Source organism: Pristiophorus japonicus, chromosome 1 (genome assembly GCF_044704955.1).
Source record: "Pristiophorus japonicus isolate sPriJap1 chromosome 1, sPriJap1.hap1, whole genome shotgun sequence".
Classification (NCBI taxonomy): domain Eukaryota; kingdom Metazoa; phylum Chordata; class Chondrichthyes; family Pristiophoridae; genus Pristiophorus; species Pristiophorus japonicus.
Window position 1 is genome coordinate 154,980,762 of NC_091977.1, and position 21,974 is coordinate 155,002,735.

At 43.0% G+C, this 21,974-nt stretch overlaps 1 protein-coding gene across 9 annotated transcripts in view; it reads left to right on the top strand.

Annotated features, from left to right (window-relative positions):
- Nucleotides 1-21,974, top strand: part of fbxl17 (F-box and leucine-rich repeat protein 17) — a 1,396,933-nt gene that overhangs the window by 647,700 nt on the left and 727,259 nt on the right. For all 9 annotated transcript variants that reach the window (XM_070884143.1, XM_070884142.1, XM_070884147.1 and 6 more), the window contains one exon: nt 1,454-1,561. In XM_070884143.1, coding sequence (XP_070740244.1) covers nt 1,454-1,561 — 108 coding nt within the window. The remainder of the gene's footprint in view (nt 1-1,453; nt 1,562-21,974) is intronic.

A 21,974-nucleotide genomic window follows, 5' to 3' on the forward strand; every position in this document is an offset into this window, starting at 1 on the left:
CTTGTTACATGTACCTCTAATTTCCTGATTTATACTGTGCCCTACATTACCACTACTGTTTGGGGGCCTATGAACAACTCCCACCAATGTTTTCTGCCTCTTGCTGTTTCTTAACTCCACCCAAACTGATTCTTCTACTTCATTTTCCCACCTAAGATCTTTTCTCTCTCTACTATCTTTATCGCATCCTTGAGGGAAGGAAGCCTGGTCTGGTCTACATGTGACTCTAGTCTCACACTTAAGTGGTTGACTCTTAACTGGACCTCTGAAGTGACCTAGCAAGCCACTCAGTTGTATAACATTTTCTCAGGACAACTAGGAATGCGGAATAAATGTTGGTATTGTTAGCGATGCCCACATCCCAAGAATCAACATTTAAAAATATAAGACATGACATCAAAGGAATTTAGTTATGTTAATAGGACCATTTCCATTAAAAGCAATTTCATACTATAAGTGAAGTATTAGGATGTAATTTGGTAGTTGGCTCTGCCCAAGAGTCATCAGGCACCAAGCTTCTGATGTTTGGTCTGAGCTGGATTCTGTGTCTCACCTCAGGGAACTGGAAGTTCATATCTGGTATTGTGCACCTATTGTATTGCACAATGCCAGAGGTCAGTCACCTGGCAGTCTGTATTTCCTCCTGAAATAGAGCATGTGAAGGCAAGTGGTCACAATGAATGAGGGCTTTGGGAAACTGGGTGAGCTTGACCATGGTCTTCTTTGGTTTATTGAACATCGCGTAAAAGTAAAAAGGAATATCCAAACCAGGGGGAAAATAGAAGTTATGCTACTTGCAGGCATACATTCTGAGACTTTATTTTGCAAAAATGTTCTATTTTCTCATTGATTCCAAGCATTTAATTACTTAATTTTATTTATTAGAACTATTTTTGCTCAGATTGTCTTTGACAAAAAACAAGGTTTTTGGAAATAATGTGAAATCAAGGCAGGACAGGTAGAGAAGTGCCCCATTTATGTTGTTTTAAGTATAATTCCTTTTTAAGTGATATGTTCTTTCAACTAACTTGTACAGGTTGAACCTCCCTTCTCCGAGATTCCCTCGTCCGGCACCATTCCCGGCCACCAGGTGGCACATGTGCCAACTGTGACATGAACAAATTGAAGTCCTTCCTCGCTGCTGACTTCCGCAATCGCTGGCCTGACCCCGCGATCTACCGCCCAACCCCCACAATCTCTCTGCCGCACTCCCAGCCCCAAGACAGCCAGCCCCGATATCCCCTTGCTCAGTACCTGTACCATCCAATTTAACGAGACCTCCCCTCATCTGGCAAAATCCCTTACCTGGCACAGACCAGGTCCCGAGGGTTCTGGATAAGAGAGGTTCAACCTGTACTACAGAGTTGGTTAAAACTTTTCTATTGATGTACGTATTGCTTTGCAGCTGGATAAGTGTCAGACTAATTTGTTTTTCACACTTCTTTCTGTGCAGGTGACAGATAAATCGGTGAAAGCATTTGCAGAACATTGTCCTCTGCTGCAGTATGTGGGTTTTATGGGCTGCTCAGTTACATCCCAAGGGGTCATCCACCTCACTCGGGTAAGTCCAAGCATGTAACCACTTGTCATAAGTATCTGCAATTACTGTCAGATCTGTGATCTGTGACAATATCTTTGAAGAAGTATCAAAGTGGAACTTGAGAGAGAAGTATCGATTCTCCTGCCACTCCTCCAACACCTTGACATCATTTAAAAGTTCAAACTTTAGTTGAGTTTTATATCTGGTCAAGACCATACTGGAACAAATACTGTTTTTTATACCTCTTTCTAACTTGCTAAAATGTATTCCATGGAAGTATTTTTGTGTTAAGCATAAAGAGAGGTATCCAGTGGCTACCCAAAGCATTTTAATATTATAGGTAGAAATGTGGGTTTCAAGCCATTTGAGAGATAAAAACTAAGTTTGTTGAGAAAAAATAGCACTTGAGGTGACTTCCATTATAAATTTAATCCAAATGATAACATTTCAAAACTTATACTTATTAACTGAGCAACATAATAATGTAATGCTAAAGCATGGTAAAGTAAGAAAGAACCTGCATTCGTATAGCACCATTCACTACCACCGACATCCCAAGGCGCTTTACAGCTAATAAAGTATTTTTGAAGTGTAGTCACTGTTGTAATGCAGGAAACAGTGCAGTTAAAGATGTACATATTCCCAGCATGTGTGGCAGTGCTGTTGTGCTGCAGAATTTTATTTTTGAGTAGAATCCAGTGAATTACAGAAATAATTTTGAACCCAGGTGCAATTATATGTTGTGCAGGCGCACTGGTTCTGCACAATGATGCCATAGCTGAGTTTGTGTTTTTGCGCACTCGTGGGAAATCCATATTAAAAAACGGACAAAGCTATAATAAACCAAGACCTGTCGATAATGTTTGCTTTCTGAATGTAAAAATCATGAGTATCCAGTACTAGGACTCAAATCGACTCAACATTTCTTACATAACACTGGCAAAGTTATGTTGTTTGGTACTTTGTTTAATAAAATTGCCCTTTGCAGAGCCACTTCAATATATTTTAGATATACTTTCCTTGTCTGCACTGTTGACAGAGGTTTGCAGGGCTTTTTTTGTCTTAGCCTCAGATGAATTCACTCCACTCTGTTGAAGGCAAACAGTATATAAGCATATATACCTTGACAATTCTACGTAGTGTTGCATACGGCTGGAATTTCCAATGGCTTACCGCCGGTTTCTGAGCAGTATTGACCATTGTGGGCCATAATCAGGTGAGTGAAAATTTCCTTACCTGAGTTATGCTGGCGGTTTCGAGGTACCGCTGGGGAGCGGACCGCCGGCGTGCACCGTTCTGAGATCGCCCTGGCGCAATATTTGGCTGAGCGGTGACCTGTAGGTAAGTTTTTAAAAACCGCTTCCAAGAATCAGCGAAGCTGGACGGTAGGTGAGTACCTCTGCAAGAAAAATGTTAGTAATTGGTTTTATACTAATTATTTAAAAAATATGTTGTGGTGATTTAGTTTTAAAGTGTTTTGGTAATATTTTTTAGTTGATGTTTTTGAAAAATTATTTTTATTGTTTTTCTGGTGTAAGGCCCAACCTGCAGTCTGGGGGTAAATTTTTATTGATTTTTTTTAATTTTTCACCCATTTTGTTTAGGAACTGCCCAATTAACCCTAAATTGCACTTTTCCGCCCAGAATGGGAGTGCAAAGCCATGTTTTTCGTTCGCCGGATTTTTTTTTTGTGGAAGTTTTCGCCGGCGATAATCTTCCCAGTCTTAGAGGTCTTTTGGGCTGCGATCGGGCACTGGCAGCCTGATAGGAAATTCTAGCCCATAGTAATTATAGCACAGAAACAGGCCAATTGGCCCAACAGTTCTGTGTCGGTGTTTATGTTCCACATGAGCCTCCTCCCACCCGACCTTAATTCATCTCACCCTTCTAGTCCTTTCTCCCTCGTGTACTGATCTAGCTTCCCCTTAAATACGCCGATAAATTCTGGAGTAACTTATGTCTTGGGAGAGGAGGGTTTAGGCAGTGAGTGCCCACACTGTTACAGAATGTAAGCACAACAGCTCTGGACTGGTCTTTTTTGGGAGCACATTACCTAGTTTGACTGGTCCCTGCTTATTCTAAGAAAGAAAACTCTAGGAATGGGGTATTAGTTAACCTGGCAGTTCTGGGTTAGCCTTATTGGGCTACATTTTCCAAAGATTGCCTGATGTGATCACACCACCTTCGGTTTTCAACCCAAAGAAAGATCTCTCCCAGCGTAAAAGGAAAGATTTTAATCCTAGTTTTTCGTCAACAATCTGATGAGATAGATATTGCAAAATAATTTTCGCACTTGATTCATATGATAATTTGGGTTGGTTTTCCCCCTTCGTTTTTTAAATCACCCCTCCCTACAACTGCAGCCAAGACGTACTTTCCTGCATAATGTCCCAAATATTCTGTGTTAATTTAACGGAGGTGGCCTGTGAGTTAATTCACTCTCCTGGAAAACTATATCATATGGACTGTTATTATCATCTTTTTAATTTTATAGAAACATAGAAAATAGGTGCAGGAGTAGGCCATTCGGCCCTTCGAGCCTGCACCGCCATTCAATGAGTTTATGGCTGAACATGCAACTTCAGTACCCCATTCCTGCTTTCTCGCCATACCCCTTGATCCCCCTAGTAATAAGGACTTCATCTAACTCCTTTTTGAATATATTTAGTGAATTGATCTCAATAACTTTCTGTGGTAGAGAATTCCACAGGTTCACCACTCTCTGGGTGAAGAAGAATGGAAGGGGAGGGCTCTGTCTACCCGCCAGCATTTCGCGTCCCACCGTGTGGCACTGCAAACCTCGCGTCTCTTTGAGCCCCGGTCCCGCCCCTGACAGTACCTTCTGTTTTAGCTCTCCAGTCAGAATTACAATATCACTTAACGTACTATTTAACCCTTTACTGAAAGACTTCATACACCACAGAAGCAGCTGTTCAGACAAAAACATTCATTGGACAGATCACTAACTCCAAATCTTATCTGTGAAATAAATGTGTGTGTACATGTGTAAATATATATTATTGGTTCGACTTGGTTTTTGTTACTGTACAGCAGTAGAAACAGTAAAAAAATATAATCAGGTACTGGATGATACAAGCGAAGAAGGTCCCATATTCAATTCCAGGTGTGTACCTGGTTAGCTAATCTCATCTTGGGTAGTGGGTGGGCTCCTGTAGATGCTTCAGTGTCTGTGTAGGGTATGATGATGAGAAATCAGCTTGGGTTTCCACTCCTCATAGCTATTCAGTGATGACTGCTAGAAAATAATATATATGGATATTCTCCTACCCCTGTGGTCAAATGCTTGTTGATGCTTATGATTAGTCTTATAACAAATGAACATTTGGACAAGGCACCAGAGGAATAAGAATGTTTATCTAAGAGTCACTGTTTGCTGGAGCGAAAGCTTAAAATGTGCACAATGTTCCGTGAAGATAGAAATGAATTTGCAGTGAAGTTTGACTCTCCTTCCAGAACTAGTTTATGATTTTTCAACCAAAACATGAGTTTGATTCCTATCCATGCTCCACACCACTGCCAAGGACGTTGGATAAGAAGTAGTATTATGTGGCAGGAATCGGATTTTCATGCAAGGTCAGTCAATGGGTCATATCTTGTAAAGCAAAGCATATTGGCTTACCTGTTTCGAACCAGAGGATGCCCAAATGCTGTTCTCAAACTAATTGCTCTCTTCTGTGAAAGGGTTTTCCATGAGAGGTGTTACATCTTCTGGAACTGAACTGTTTGTCATCTCCCTTGAGCAGATAGAATGTATGAAGCTGCTACCTGAAGCAGTTTACGTACTTTCATCAGTTATTACTGAACCAACATGTCATCCTGCGATAACGGAGCTTTCGGTCTGTTTGCACTTTAATCAACAATTTCCTCAAGTCGCCTTAAATCTAAGGCCGAGTATTTTTTTTAATTTGTTTATTTTGAAGAATCCTTCCAGACTGCTTGATGGGCTTCAGCAATGGATTAAATGTCTTTGATCTGTGAAGAGAAAACTAGTATAATATAGTTTCACAAGTACCCAAGACATATACTTCACTCTGCTGTCAAGCTTCAAGACTTCTGCTAGTGCCGATAAAAGACGCAGGGCGCTGCTTCGGCAGGACATTCTTGTGCAGCTATCTCTCCTCTCTAGCAAGAAACTGCAGCATCCTCCTGTCAGTTTCTCACTTCACGTGAGGAGACACTATAGCCTCCTCTTGTCATCTCCTCATACCGAGTGGATCATTTTCAACTGTACTCCCCCTGTCCCCTTCATGTTTTAATAGGGTTCAACCTTTTCCTACAGGCTCCTCTATCAGCATGGGACAATACAGCAGCTTCAGTCCAATGCTCCTAGCTTGGTGTGGGTCAGGTCAGAGACTGAGCAAATAGGGAATTGAATGTCCTCACTGCTTATTTGAGTCACAGTCTAAGGATAAGGGGTAAGCCATTTAGGACCGAGATGCGGAGGAACTTTTTCACCCAGAGAGTGGTGAACCTGTGGAATTCTCTACCACAGAAAGTTGTTGAGGCCAATTCACTAAATATATTCAAAAAGGAGTTAGATGAGGTCCTTACTACTCGGGGGATCAAGGGGTATGGCGAGAAAGCAGGAATAGGGTACTGAAGTTGAATGTTCAGCCATGAACTCATTGAATGGTGGTGCAGGCTGGAAGGGCCGAATGACCTACTCCTGCACCTATTTTCTATGTTTCTATGTTTCTACTTAAATCAATTCTACTCGTGCTTGTTTAAAATATCAGCTGAGAATTTTCTTTGATAGACCTTTACTGAAGCATCTGACTCCACAAATGCTAATTACATGGGACCTACATTACAAGGTGATGTCTTCACTCACCGCCACCCAGCTCAATAAATGCAGTAAGTAAGCTATAGAGGACATCTTTAACTGTGAATACCCTGAAACTACGATTTTTTTAAAGTGCAATCTGACTTTTGGATAGTGTACCATTAACTTAATTGCTTGCTCTTGTCTGTTTGCCATCAAGTTCAGCTTTTGATGGCACAATCTAACCATACATCTGAATGCAAGAGAGATTTAAAGAACGCAGATTGGATCAGAGAAAATCAGAAATAAATGAAAGCAATGTTGTGGTATCTGACTGTAGTTTACTTTCTAGTGAGAAGGAAGAAATCTTCCATTGAAGGGTTATATTTGGGACAGACACACAGATGTGAGCATTTAACATGGCCTAACAAATATCACCCATGTGCAGGACTTAAATGAGCAGCATAAAGGTAAGCTGCAAAGTGGATTAATTCAAGCAGACAGATCATGCTGTAGGACTGCTAGATGTGATGTTAAAATGGATGACCCGGAGAGCCTCTGAAAGGCACAGCAGTGTTAGATTTGTTGGTATTCCTGAGGAAGATAACGGGAACAGGAGTAGGCCATTCATCCTCTATAGGCATATAAATAATAAATAGTAAACGAGTAGTAAGAGGAGCGGTGGGGCCGATTAAGGACCAAAAATGAGACCTATGCATGGAGCCAGAGGGTATGGCTGAGGTACTAAATGAGTACTTTGCATCTTTCTTCACCAAGGAAGAAGATGCTGCCATGGATATAGTGAAGGAGGAGGTAGAGAAACTGGATGGGATAAAAATTGATAAAGACGAGGTACTAGAAAGGCTGGCTGTACTTAAAGTAGATAAGTCACCAGGACCAGATGGGATGCATCCTAGGATGCTGAGGGAAGTGAAGGAAGAAATTGCGAAGGTACTGACCATAATCTTCAAATCCTCCTTAGAAATGGGGGTGGTGCAAAAAGACTGGAGAATTGCAAATGTTACACCATTGTTCAAAAAGGGTGTAAAGACAAACCTAGCAATTACAGGCCGGTCAGTTTAACCTCAGAAGTGGGGAAACTTTTAGAAGCAATAATCAGGGACAAAATTCGCAGTCAGTTGGACAAGTGTGGATTAATTAAGGAAAGCCAGCACGGATTTGTTAAAGGCAAATCGTGTTTAACCAACTTGATAGAGTTTTTTGATAAGATAACAGGAGAAGGTTGATAAGGGCAACGTGGTTGATGTGGTGTATGTGGATTTCCAAAAGGCGTTTGACAAAGTGCCACATAATAGGCTTACCAGCAAAGTTGAAGCCCGTAGAATAAAAGAGGCAGTGACAGCATGGATACAGAATTGGCTAAATGACAAGAAACAGAGAGTCGTGGTAAACAGGTGGTTTTTTGGACTGGAGGAAGGTACACAGGGGTTGGTACTTGGACCAGTGTTTTTCTTGATATATATGAATGGAATAGAAATTTCGGTCAGAGGCTTCCCTCGGACGGACGCCTCCGACCTGCAAAACATCTATGAATTGACCTGGTGGTCCAGGAGGTTCATAGATTCGCGCTCCTGGGCCTCTACGGGTACGCGTGAGCAAGTGCCCCTGGGATCACATGGGCTTGCCTAACCAATAAAAGAAGGGGGATCCCTGTTCATGATTATGGTGATTCCGTTTGTATGGAATAACTTTAATTTACACAAACACATGAAATAAATAAATAAATAATTACATATTTAGAATTAATGAAAATGCCATTTGATTAAATATTTTAAACAAAATGTAATTTTTTTAATTTTTTAAAATATCTTTTAATGGGGCCAAAAATGTATTTACCTACTTGGACAGGGTTTGCAATGTATAAATGAGTGATAAAATGTTATTTTTCTATCTTTTAAAACTCTTATGCTGGTAAAAGCAGGCCTTTCAAGGGCATTTGCTGGGCAGAAGTTGGGCAAATAGCCCAGCTCTCTGCCCGCAAATGCCCTTTTCTTTCAGATTCGTATGATCTGTCAAGAGGATTCAGCGCATGCGCAGTCCATGCCTAAACCTGGAATTTGTGGGGCCCCTACAGACGGCTTGTACACCTCGTACGCATCTGTAGGGTCTGCAAATTCAGCCCAAATTACTCGGCTTTGGGTGTACAGGGCACAATTAAAAAATTTGCAGATGGCACAAAACTTGGAAGTGAAGAGGATAGTGACGGACTTCACGAGGACATTGACAGACTGATGCAATGGGCGGACACGTGGCAGATTAAATTTTGCACAGAAAAGTGCAAAGTGATCCATTTTGGTAGAAAGAATGAGGAGAGGAAATATAACTAAAGGGTAGAATCCTAAATTGGGTGCAGGAACAGAGACCTGGGGGTATATGTGCACAAATCATTGAAGGTGGCAGGGCAGGTTGAGAGAGCAGTTAGAAAAGCTTACTGGGCTTCATGAAAAGAGGTATAGGGTTGGATTTTCGGCTCATTTGCGCCCCATTTAGCGCCTTGGTGGGGCGCAAAAATGATTTTTTTTTGGGGGGGTGTGAAACGAGGCGCACAAGATTTTGCGCCCGGGCGGAACTTTTGCCAATGATTTTGCGTCGGCGCAAAAACTTAGCGCCCCGCCGCTGTTTTGACGGTTTGGATGAGGTAAATCGTCGTGCATTGCTGCACAAGCGTCCTGGGTGGAACTTTCAAGCATATCGCCCGATTTAATGTCCGCATGGGAACCCACCAAGAAAAACCAGTCGGACCCAGGACGCACCAGGCACTAACGGCGCCACCTTGGAATCGGAGGAGCAAGTCACAGTTGTGAGTGATTAAAAGCATTGGGAGACGAACGCTGCGTTACTGCATACTTTTGATTGTGAAGTTTGTGAGTTTCTAGTTTGTTTTAAAGGACATTTAAGGACATTTTAAAAGATGGGGGCCATGCTAGGCCGGAAGTCATATGGTGTCGAGCTGGAAGAAGGCTTGTTGATGATCATTTTCAACATAATCGAAGAGGTCACAAATGTATGGGGAGGAGGCCTTAACCTCCACGAGTTTACAGGGAAACTCACTCATACCTGCAGCTCTCTGAGGCACAGTGCGTTCGAAGGTTGTGTTTCCGAAAAGAGGTAGTCCATAAGAACATAAGAACATAAAAATTAGGAACAGGAGTAGGCCATCTCGCCCCTCGAGCCTGCTCCACCATTCAACAAGATGATGGCTGATCTGGCCGTGGACTCAGCTCCACTTACCCGCCCGCTCTCCGTAACCCTTAATTCCCTTATTGGTTAAAAATCTATCTATCTGTGATTTGAATACATTCAATGAGCTCGCCTCAACTGCTTCCTTGGGCAGAGAATTCCACAGATTCACAATCCTCTGGGAGAAGAAATTCTTTCTCAACTCGGTTTTAAATTGGCTCCCCCATATTTTGAGGCTGCACCCCCTAGTTCTAGTCTCCCCAACCAGTGGAAACAACCTCTCTGCCTCTATCTTGTCTATCCCTTTCATTATTTTAAATGTTTCTATAAGATCACCCCTCATCCTTCTGAACCCCAACGAGTAAAGACCCAGTCTACTCAATCTATCATCATAAGGTAACCCCCTCATCTCCGGAATCAGCCAAGTGAATCGTCTCTGTACCCCCTCCAAAGCTTGTATATCCTTCCTTAAGTAAGATGACCAAAACTGCACGCAGTACTCCAGGTGCGGCCTCACCAATACCCTATACAGTTGCAGCAGGACCTCCCTGCTTTTGTACTCCATCCCTCTCGCAATGAAGACCACCAAAGGTGGTCACAGAGATATGCCAGCTCACACAGGCAGACCTACAGCCTACCAGTAGCAACAGGACTGCACTGCCAGTCGAGGTGAAGGTCACTGCGGCACTTGCCTCCGGCTCCTTTCAGGCATCACAGGGGGACATCTGCTCCATCTTGCAGCATGCTACACATTGCTGCGTTCGCCAAGTGGCTACTGCACTGTACACACGCAGGATGGACTTCATAAACTTCCTAATGACCAAGGAGACTCAAAGTGTAGGTTTTGGACGATTTGCTGGTTTCCCCCAAGTTCAGGGTGCCCTTGACTCTACGCACATCACCCTGTGAGCACCTTTAGAGAATCTAGAGGTTTACCGAAACCGAAAGGGATTCCACTCCATGAACGTACAGATCGTCTGTAACCATACGCAGTGCATCATGGCAGTCAATGCCCACTATCCAGGGAGCTACCATGATGCTTTCATCTTGCATGAGAACAGTGTCTCACGTATGTTCCAGCGTCAGCCGCAAGGCCAGAGCTGGATGCTCAGGGACAAAGGTTACGGCGTTGCCACCTGGCTCATGACCCTCGCCCCCCGCACCTCCGGAACCTTCAGACACAAGTCAAGCTTCACTATAATGAGAGCCATGCAGCCACATGCAACATCGTCGAACAGACAATTGGAGTGCTCAAGCAGCGCTTCCGATGCCTGGACCACTCTGGAGGCTCCCGACAATACTCCCCTCAGCAGGTCTCTGAGTTCATTGTGGTGTGCTGCATGCTACACAACTTGGCCATCATGAGAGGACAGGAATTGCCAATGGGGATTGCAGGACCACCTCAAGAGCGAGGGGGGAGGAGGAGGAGCCTGGCGAGGAACCCATACCACCACCACCCCCACCACAACCACAGGGGAGGCATCGTGGGGAAATTTCGCCGCTGCAAAAGCCTTATGTCAGCAGCTCATAATTGAACACTTTGCTTGAAGAGTGAACGGCACGTTTGAGCGTTGCCTGGCCACTCTATCCCACCATGTTGATGATTCCCCCTCTTATTCTGCACATGAGACACTACACAGGAATGGTTAAGGTAAACAAAATAATTTATTAAACATTGTAAACTTTGCAAACCTAATTTTGAAATTTTAGTAAAATAACATAAATTAGCTGCATCCAGCAGTGTGATCATTCAACAAGAAGAACAACAACAACATTATGTGCAACATAAATCAGAACATAAATCAAAACATAATAAAACATAAAACATAGGATGTATCCAGCATCAACAACATAATGCAGCAACCCCTGCCCCACTATTTTATACCACCGGCTGTTCCCCACCCCCTGCCCCCCGTCCCCTTATCCTCCTCCCTTGCTTGCTGCTCCTAACCCAAGTGGTACCAAGATGGCGTGAGGCAATATTGTCAGAGTGCTGCTGTGTTGGGGAGAGACACAATGGAGATGCCGCCTGGGGATACACTGGACCAGCTCGTGGCGTGGAAGGCCCGGCTTCTGACTGGCAAGCCTCTTCATCGGTGTCACCAGTCACAGGTGGTTTTGGTTTGGGTGTGACAGTGGGGAATGCAGAGAGTATGGCGGCAGGGTTTATGGACTGCATCATCTGCCCAAGCTGAAGCAGAGCTTGTGCCTGTGATGCGCCATATTCCACAAGGGTTCGCGCCACGCTCTCCGGGACTCCAGTGTCACTGCTGGAGGCCACCAGCCTCGTGTGGGCATTGATGGCCTCGCAGGTTTCAACAATCTGCGACCCTACCTCCGTAATGGTCGCAGTGAGACTCTCGATGATCGCATGAATCCTACCCAAGACATCAAGGAGCTAACGGGTGAGCTGGATGATCTCCTTGGACATTCCCACCATGTCGTTCCACATCCGCCTGTCTGTCAGCAGACCGACTTTGCCGACTCACCCTCCGGCAAGATGGCAAACGGGATTCGACCCCAGAACTGCGTTGCTGCATGCCACTAGTCCCAGGAGCCTCGGAATTGTCAAACCCCCGAGAAAGTCACGTCGCCGTCCTCAGACGAGGTGAGTGGCGGTGGTAAAAGAGGGGTGGATTGCAGCTGTGCCGGAGTCGGCTGATCAGTTAACTCGTCCTCTTCTTCTTCCTCCTCCAAACGATGGCCTGATGTGGAGTGTTGCTTTGAAGGATGCAGCACCTGTGTCTGGTGATCTGGAAGTAGAAAGCAACAGACAAGTGGTTAACAGCAGGGGAGGAGCAGGGTGACATGAGGAAGGCCGCAGAGCACAGGCTATTTGAAGGACCGCCACTACTCCATTATATCTAGTCCACCAACACTACAGGACATTGCCCCAACCCAGCTGAGGGAGTGTGCAGGACTTACCCTCATTTTCTGACCATGGGTCAGCACCCCCAGTGGCAGTTGCCCGATCTGAGATGATTTTATTCTCTAATGCCTCGCTTTTGTATTCCAGCCCCCTTTGAGATGAAGGCCAACATTCCATTAGCCTTTTGATTACCTGTTGTGTGTGTCCACAAGCTTTTAGTGATTTGTGTAAATGGGCATCTAAATTCCTTTGCTTGTTAACAGGTCTTAATCTCTCACCATTGAGAAAGTATTCAGATTCGTCTTTCGTCTTTCTGGGATCCAAAGTCGATGATCTTACACTTCCTCACACTAAATTACATCTGCCATAGTTTAAACCTGAAAAATAAATTGAAAATGATCATGTCATCCTCCACAAGAAAGTCCTGAATATTAAAAATGGATTGCGTTAGTCATGTCAAGGTTCTTGTGATTTTTTTTTGACTAGAAGAGTCAGGAAAGAAGGATGGAGAACTTAAATCAGTGCTGTGTAAAATCACTGGATTTCAATTTATCACTTGGCTTTGGTTTATCATTGATGTCACAAAGCAATGATGTGTCTCTGACGCAGTTGTGAAAGAGCCAAACCAGAGGTAAATAAATCCATCACCTGTTAAAGTTTGATTTTTCACAAGTTAACACCTGTAGACAACATGTCGGTCCTGACACAATGAAAATTGCAAAGAGGGAACATCAGTTCTATGACGGTGTGAGTTCAATAATTGCCGATGTAAAAACAGAAAGTGTTAGAAATGCTCAGCAAGTCAGACAGCATCTGTGGAGCGAGAAACAGAGTTACTGTTTCAGGTCTTTGGCCTTTCATCAGAACTGGAAAAGGTTAGAAATGTTACAGGTTTTTCGCAAGTACCAAGGCAGGGAAAGAGGGGAAGGGAGGAAAGAACAAAGGGGAAGGTCTGTGATAGGATGGAAGGCAGGTGACATTAAATGACAATAGGGATGATGGTGCAAGGCAAAAGGGAATGATAATGGGTCAAGTAAAAACACAAAACATGGGTCTAGAGGAGGTGTAAATGGGAATAGCAGAATCATTGCCAACAGCTGTTGTCCAAAAAAATGGGGGCAGAGGTTATGATCTGAACTTGTGAACTCAATGTTGAGTTGGGAAGACTGTAACGTACCTAATCAAAAGATGATGTTCCTTGAGCTTCCATTGAACGTCTTTGGAACAGTATAGGAGGCCGATGACAGAAAGGTCGGAGTGGGAGTGGGGCAGAGAATTAAAATGACACGCAACTAGAAGCTCGGGGTCATACTTGCGAACTGAACGGAGGTGTTCCACAAAGCGGTCACCCAATCTGCGTTTGGTCTCCCCAGTCTCAAGGAGACTGCATCGTGAGCAGCAAATAACATATACTAAATTGATAGAAGTACAAGTAAATCACTGTTTCACCTGGAAGGAGTGTTTTGAGCCCTGGATGATGGGAAGGGAGGAGGTAAAAGGAGCAGGTGTTGCATCTCCTGCACTTACACAAAGAGTTGCTGTGGGAAGGGGAGGGATTGTTGTGGTGTAGAGGAGTGGACCAGGGTGTTGCGGAGAGAACAGTCCCGTCAGAATGCTGAAAGTCGAGGGGAGGGAAAGATGTGTTTGGTGGTGGCATCACACTGGAGGTGGCGGAGGATGATCTGTTGAATGTGGAAACTAGTGGGGTACAAGGTGAAGACAAAGGGAATCCCTATTGTGGTTCTGGAAGGGAGGGGATGTTTGGGAAATGGGACGAACATGGTCGAGGATCCTGTCAACCACGGTGGAGGGGAATCCTCGGTTGAGGCACAAGGACGACATATCGGAAGCACTGGTGTGGAAGGTGGCATCATCAGAGCAGATGCGACGGAAGCAGAGAAACTGGGAGAATGTAATAGAGTCTTAACAGGAAGCAGGGTGGGAGGAAGTGTAGTTAAGGTAGCTGTGGGAGTCAGTGGGCTTATAATGGATATTGGTCAATAACCCATCTCCAGAAATGGAGACAGTGAAGTCGAGGAATGGAAGAGTTGGAGATGGACCATGTGAAGGGTGCAAATTGGAAGCAAAGTTGATGAAATTTTCCAGTACTGGTGAGTGCAGGAAATGGCACTAATGTACCAGAAAAAGTAAGACGGGAACAAAAAATGTTCCACGTATCTCACAAAAAGGCAGAAATAGCCAGGACCCATAATAATTCCCATAGTAACACCTTTTATTTGGAGGAAGTGAATAGAATCACAGGAGAAGTTCAGCCAGGCAGAGGACGGTGGTGGTGGATAGGGACTGGTTGGGCCTCCATTCAAGGAAGAAGTGGAGGGCGCTCAGGATACCCATTGGATGCCCATGGTGAAGAGGAGACTGTAGGGCCCTGGAAACTGGAAACTTTTCAAGTAGAGGAGGGCATTGGAAGAGTCTCAGATGTCGATGGGAAGAGACTGGACAAGGGGAGACAGGAAGAAATCAGTTCTGTGGGGCAAGAACAAGCTGAAATTGCTGATATATCTTGATTCTAATGGGATCTGGGCCTGACTCAAAATGACTTGATTGCCGATCAGTTATCTGGATTTAGCAGGCAGTGGGAAATTGCTTCTTTAGGACATCTTCCATTAAGCTCTGCAGATTCCCGCCAGGCTGTTTATTATAAATGTACTGTGTGCAGTGTTTTTTTTTTATTTCCGTAAAAAAAAATCATTTTTCTGCCTGCCGCCACATGGTACTCAGTGCCACATAAGCATTCAGAAAGACAGCCTTAGGTTGCTGAAGAAATGAAACCCATTGTGTTACATGAAGGTGCCAGACTGTACCTACATAGTCTGACAAAGTAGCCTGCTGGGGATAAGTTTCCCAAAATGGGATTGTTTCCACTGTTAAGTGTTTCTCTCTCTGTGCGATATACAATAGTCTGACACTCAGGGCAAGAAGTTCCTGAAAAATCTATTGAGCAGAGCAGGTTAGATGGGCCAAATGGCCTATTCCTGTTCCTATGTTCCAAATCATCTACAGTCTGTCTGTTATATGTGATCTGTCTCTACTATGCATATGTCTGTATTTCTTGTTCAATAGCCCTTGCTCATGTGGACAGATTTTTGTTACCTGTACTAACATTCTAATTAAAAATCGCTGCTCAGAATCCATCAACTGTTAATCAGGTTTTTGGGTATGCATAGCCGTTCTGGATACCAATTCCAAATAATTTACTTTGGGACTTATCATTATTGCCTTCAGATTAAAGGTACTAAAACTCTACTTTCTCACAAATCAAAATTTTATGAAATAAACAAAATTCAATAATTGTAAATGTGATTTTATTTAAATTTGTTGTGGATATACACAGTGGTGCACATGTGCACAATATATCATCTAAAATCTATCAAACCAACTGCAGAAACACTGTTTGAAGGCAGTAAAAAATAGTCAATTTAGGCAATTTTAGATGTCTTTCTAAAATAAGAGCAGAATTTTAATTTCTTTTTAAGTTATTTAATTTCTCTAAGTTTATTTATTGTATTTAATTCAGTTTTTAGTTAAACATTTGTTGAAATCCAGCTGTTCAAAAGAAAAAACCCACCTCAATTGTCTTGCAAATTGTATTCTGCCCTGGGGTGTTTTACAGTAAATGTTAGCCTAATTCTAAACTAATCGAAGTCATGGGTTCTGGTTGCAGTATTGTAGGTATGTTAAATATTCCGCCTGAATGTCGTGATTAATAAATAAAAAGCATATTGAAGTGTGAGACCCTGTGACCTGAAGGAACCGTCAGCAGCAATGACCTGAGCTACACGGAGCTCAGCAATGTGAGTCACTAATGCAGCCAAATGTCAACAGTAGAATGATCTGTGTTAATAAGGCCGCTTAATAAATCTTGTTTCAAGCTTGGAAATGAGCTCCAAAATTCTGATTTACAAAATTTTACAATAGGTTTTCACGCTGCCTGACAGCTGGTATTGCTCAGCCATTTTAAATGCCCGGCTGACACTCTAAGCTTGTACTTAAATAATGGCTGCTTGGATGACGCAAAGAAGGACTGCCAGATTTTAGGGAACCATTCCATTGCAAGATTCAGTGCCTTTTGAAGAGAGAGGACAGGGAAAAGTAAACAAAAGTATGCCTAATCATTGTTGTACCAGCCACAAAAATTGTATTTTTCAAACCATCATCATAAATAAAGGTTTCTATAATATCAGTCCTTTCATCTTGGACTTTGTTTTTTTGTTACTTTCTGTGTAATGCAGACCTCTGTAGGATTGTTAAAGCCTGTGTGCTCATGACTTTAGGCAGCAGAATTCACCCTGGTTATTACTGTGATGCTTTGTTGCAGGCTTAATAACACAAGAGACCTGAACAGTCTGTGGATCATATGTATTCTGATTTTTAAGTATGGATGGTGCTGGCGTACTGTTCAAACACACCTCTGGATTTAGTCCAAAATAAATTTGTTCAAATTAAGTTGCTTTGTGTTTAGCTAGGTTATAATGTAATGTTCAGCAGCCTTATGTCAAATATGTTCAGTCTCACAAAGAATAAATGCCTACATTGTCAACTGCATAATTAGAATGTCTTCGAATTAAATATGGTTTAAATCTTGAGGAAGCAATAACATTTGTAATTACCTTTTATAACACATGTGGGGCAATATATAACCCAATAACAATTATTTCCATGGTTGCGGCAGCTCTTTGTGTGCAAGATGTCTAACAGAGTGCAACCTCTGCATTTCAGAGAGCTGTAGGATGTGATGAGGAAGAACATTTAGATCAGTGATATTCAGTGAAGGAAGTGGGCTACCTGTGGTCCACAGCCTGCAAGTTCTGATATATTATTGGAACGAGGCTATGTATGCAAGAACTACTTGAACCATATTGTCTCAGAAATGTTTAAAATTTATATTAAATTACTTTGAAGTCAAGTGACTACTGCTATGGAGGTAGAACACAGCTAAATTACCATCTCAGAAGATGAATGGCTAGTCAATGTTTTGGGGTATGAATATTGGCCATAGGATTCCACTTGAACTACTGGAAGAGGCAGGCAGGACCTCAAATTGCTGTCTATTTGATAATTGCACCACCCACAAGGAAGCATTCACATGGAACTCTGTCTGCTTACATTATAGAGTTGTGTACAAGAATGGAACTTGAATTCACAGCCTTCTGACTCAGTGGGAAGGATCAGCCATCCCGCTGCCAGGGGGCGTTACCTAAGTTTAAATATTGTAATGAGGCTGGAAGCCTCTTTTTTCACCTCCATTTTGAATTTAACTGCCCGTGGAGGGGTTTCACACAATTTGCGAAACCAGGCAGTTAAACCGGGGACTGCTGAATCCAGGAGGTAAATGGCTTTATACCCATCTCCTGGATCCAGTGTCCCTACCTAACCCACACCACATGATCGGAGACCCCTCCCAACCCCACGAGGTCTCCGATTGCCTCCTCGGGCCTCCGATCCCCACCTTGAGGTCTGACTACTTCCACCCCACCGATGATGCTGAGGCCGGCCACAATCCTCCGATAGTCGCTCTCGATCCTCTCTTTTCCAACCCCACTCCCCCGAACCCTGGCTGACCCCCCCCCCCCCCCCCCCCACGACCATCTGATCACCGATTCTCCAATCGACCCCAATCCACCTCTCGTGATCCCCGAGGCAGCCGTTCCGTTATCCCTCCCCGGACCGACCCCTCGCTCCCTCTATAACTGAGACCTACACACCCGCAGCCAGCCAGTCTCTCAATCTGGCTGGCTATGAACAGGAATCCGAGGCCTCACATTCAGATTAGGCCTGGCTGCTAAAGTCAGCAGGGCCTGAGAGAAACCCGGCCTCCCAGGTTTTCCGCCTGCCTCGGAGGCCTCCCACCCCCAACCCACTTCCCTGAACAAAATTCCAGCAACTAAGCCAATCTGACACAATAATAGAATGGAGGGTGATCGATAGACATGGACCCATGACCAAATGTTAGCGAATAACCATGATTTAGATCATTCTGGAGTACGGATTCCAAACATGCTAGAGGTGTCAATACAGGGAGGGAGAGAGTGATCAGAGAGTGAATTGTGCATGGCCGAATTCTTGTAGAATAAAAGGATATATAAAAGATTGTGTACAGCAAAGTGGTTATTAAAGTGCTTGAAATGAATCTGGAACTGTCAGAACTGTGACAAGTCTCAGAGATCTACAACATTGGATGCAGCTGAGTGCTATTCTTGAGGAACCTAACAAATTCCCCTTGATGTGTGGTATGTTTGTGTTCTGTTAATGGTACGACTCTGCTTCTAGTCCAGTGATGCTTGACTAACTAGACTTGGAGAACTTTGGCAGTGGACAGATGGCAAATTGTAGATGTAAAGGTTAGGCAAATCTGGAGGGTTTGTTCTCCCTTTCTGGGATTGACAGCAAATGCCCCTCATGTGTTCTGTAATAGTTCCTTTGTTGATAGTGGGATTAGTGACTAAGACCTTAATATTGCTCTGGTGCTGCCCAACTCCTTGAGATTTCATAATCTTTTGCCTGGTTTCCTGATGTTGGATGGCTCTCTATGTTGTATCCTGTGCTGTTTCCTATGGAGTTGCTGATGGTCCCCATCAGTGACTAGTGAGTGACTTAGCAAGGTGGGAGATCCAACTTGAGTATCTCCACAGTGATAAGAACACTGACATTTTTTTTAAGCCTGCAATCAAAAACTCTCCTCAGTTTATTGTGTTCTATAAAATGGTGGGGGAGACTTTGAACAAAAAGTGCTCCACTTGGACTTTCCTTCCCCTTGAGTAATTTACACCACCCTGCATCTTCCACCAGTCAAAGAACAGCACGTCCAACTGACGTGAAACTGATAGCAAACCCTCACGTCAAAAACAAGGAAATGGATGGAAAGAAAATTTGAAATGAAGACCAACATTTTTTTTTAATAATGCTACTTGAAACAACCCAAGTCATTTACTTTTCTGCTTTCAAACTCCACTACAAAGACCTCTGGTAGAAATAGTTTATTACATTTTAAACTGAGATGAGGAGAAATTTCTTCTGAGGGTTGTGGATCAGTGGAATTCGCTGCCTCTATGGAAGCTGGGACATTTAATAAATTTAAGACAGAAATAGACAGTTTTTTAAACGATAAGGGAATAAGGGGTTATGGAGAGCGGGCAGGGAAGTGGACCTGAGTCCATGATCGAATCAGCCATGATCGTATTAAATGGCAGAGCAGGCTCAAGGGGCCGTATGGCCTAGTCCTGCTCCTATTTCTTATGTTCTTATGTTGTATCCTGGGCCACGGCTGGGACATTGAATAAATTTAAGACAGAGATAGACAGTTTCTGAACCAATAAGGGGTTATGAGGAGTGGGCAGGAAAGTGGACCTTAGTCCATGATCGGATCAGCCATGATCGAATTGAATGGTGGAGCAGGCTCGAGGGACCGTATGGCCTTCTCCTGCTCCTATTTCTTATTAAATATACATTATTGTGCACACACATTTGGGACAACAGCAATGATGCAAGACAAAAATGTCAGTGTACAAAAACATAAGCAGCAAGACATCTGGTTTTAGAACTCCAAGGATATGACTAAGCTGTATTGGCAAATATAGTTTTTTTTCTGAGGAGACGAAAATTTGATAATCTTTGTAGATTTTAATTTCTTTTTGGATCCTTGTTTATTTGATCAGTCAAACTTTTTTTTTGAAAGTAAAGTTTGTACAAAGTTAAGTGCTTCTTGCTGTCTGGGATCCCTGTGTCACAGTCTAGTCCATGTTGTGTAATACAGGTACTCACTGACTGACTGGATTTTCACTGCCGTTTTATTGTGGGCCACCTTGTGAACAATCCAGTCTTTCACATGCACCATCAGCATATTTATCTAATGACTGCTATGATGTTCATTAACAAACACTCTGTTTAAAAAAAAATGAACCCCCCCCCCCTCCCCACAAGATTCTCAAAATGTTACATTAAAACTAAAAATGTTGGAAATAAAAAGAAACAGGTCCAGAGAGAAGCCAGCTTAACAGTTCAGGTGCAGCAGATCCTTAGTCAATTCCAAAGAAACGTCAACCCATCTTTTCTCTTGAATTATGCTGAAGGTAATTTGCACATAAGATTTTTTGGGCGAATTGCGCCGACAAAAACCTGCACATCCAAGCGGAAAGTCCAGGCCATTATGCTGCTTTATAAGATTTGCTCAGCATTTCCAGGTAGTAAAAGTTTTCCCCAGCATTGCTGCAATGGCGCGTTTGGTGATGAGTGAGGTTAATTGGACTTTTATGCTCACCATTGACATCATTACATTTGTACCGCAAATTGCTGGAACATCAATTCAATAACAGCGCAATGATGTCATGAACATTGTGCCCAATGGCTTATCTCCTTGATCAATGAAAGAAAAGGATAGAGAAAGAAACAAAGTGAAAGAGGGATAGGAAATATGGTGAATTAGTGTCAAATGAAATATAGACAGAAATAGGAATAAAAATGGAAAAGAAAGAGAGTGCATTCGATATAAAGAAAAATAGACAGAAAGGAAAAGTAAAAAAAAAATTAAGTACCACCTAGCAGAAGAAGAAATTGTAACTCAGTTGAGTTTAGTATTTGCATGGCATGACAATCCTCTTTTAATGTAAATCCAAAGAATCCCTCTTTTCCTCTGTAATTAATGGCCTGCTAATGAAATATCATTTTCAGAAAGTGTACATTTCCAAACTCTCAACTTCCTACAATTATGTTCGCAAGTTGTTATTTATGGAGGTCCTATTAAGGGGAATTTTGGGTCCAAGGGACCTATGTCTCGGCAAGTGCCTACTCATGCATTATTTCTTGTTTCTCATAAATCTGCTGTCTCACTGCTAATTATTCTCACATAAATACAGTGAGCCCAATCTTTTTCAGATGCTCACCATACAAAATGCAGCATGCCTTTCATAGTAACCTTGAAGTTAATGGTAGGCATTCTGTTATGTTTTAAACAGTAGTTTTGAAGCAAAAACGAGGAGTTAAATGCAAACTGAAATATCTGTGACTTCTAAAGTATCAGACAACTGGGTTTTTTTTCTCACTGACTTTGCAGTCACTTTTGACTACTGCCTTTCATCTGTTGCCAAGTTCCGGACGCTGAATTAAACTGCGTTAAACTGTTGCATCCACAGTACTTAGCTGTGGTGTGCTTTCTCTTTGGTAAAACATTTCCCATGTGCAGAAGTGTTTTCTAGCTGGAACACTGATTGATTGGGTTGATCATAGTGTGAAAAATGATGTATATAGAATACCATTTGATGTCGTTTTCCTTTTTCTGTTAAATGTGCAAGTGTTGCAAACATTTTTGCACTGACTTCACATTGACAGCACTGAGAAAAAGGTGTAGCTTTTAACGCAGGTTTTAATCTCCCCCTGTACTGCAAGCATTACATTTTGATCGTACAGATTGAACCTCCCTTATCAAGGACTTCCTTATCCGGCACCACCCCTCGTCCGGCACCATTCCCCGCCACTGGGTGGCGTATGCTCAGAACTCCGACATGAACAAATTGAAGTCCTTCCTTGCTGCCAACTCCTCCAATCGGTGGCCTGACCCCATGATC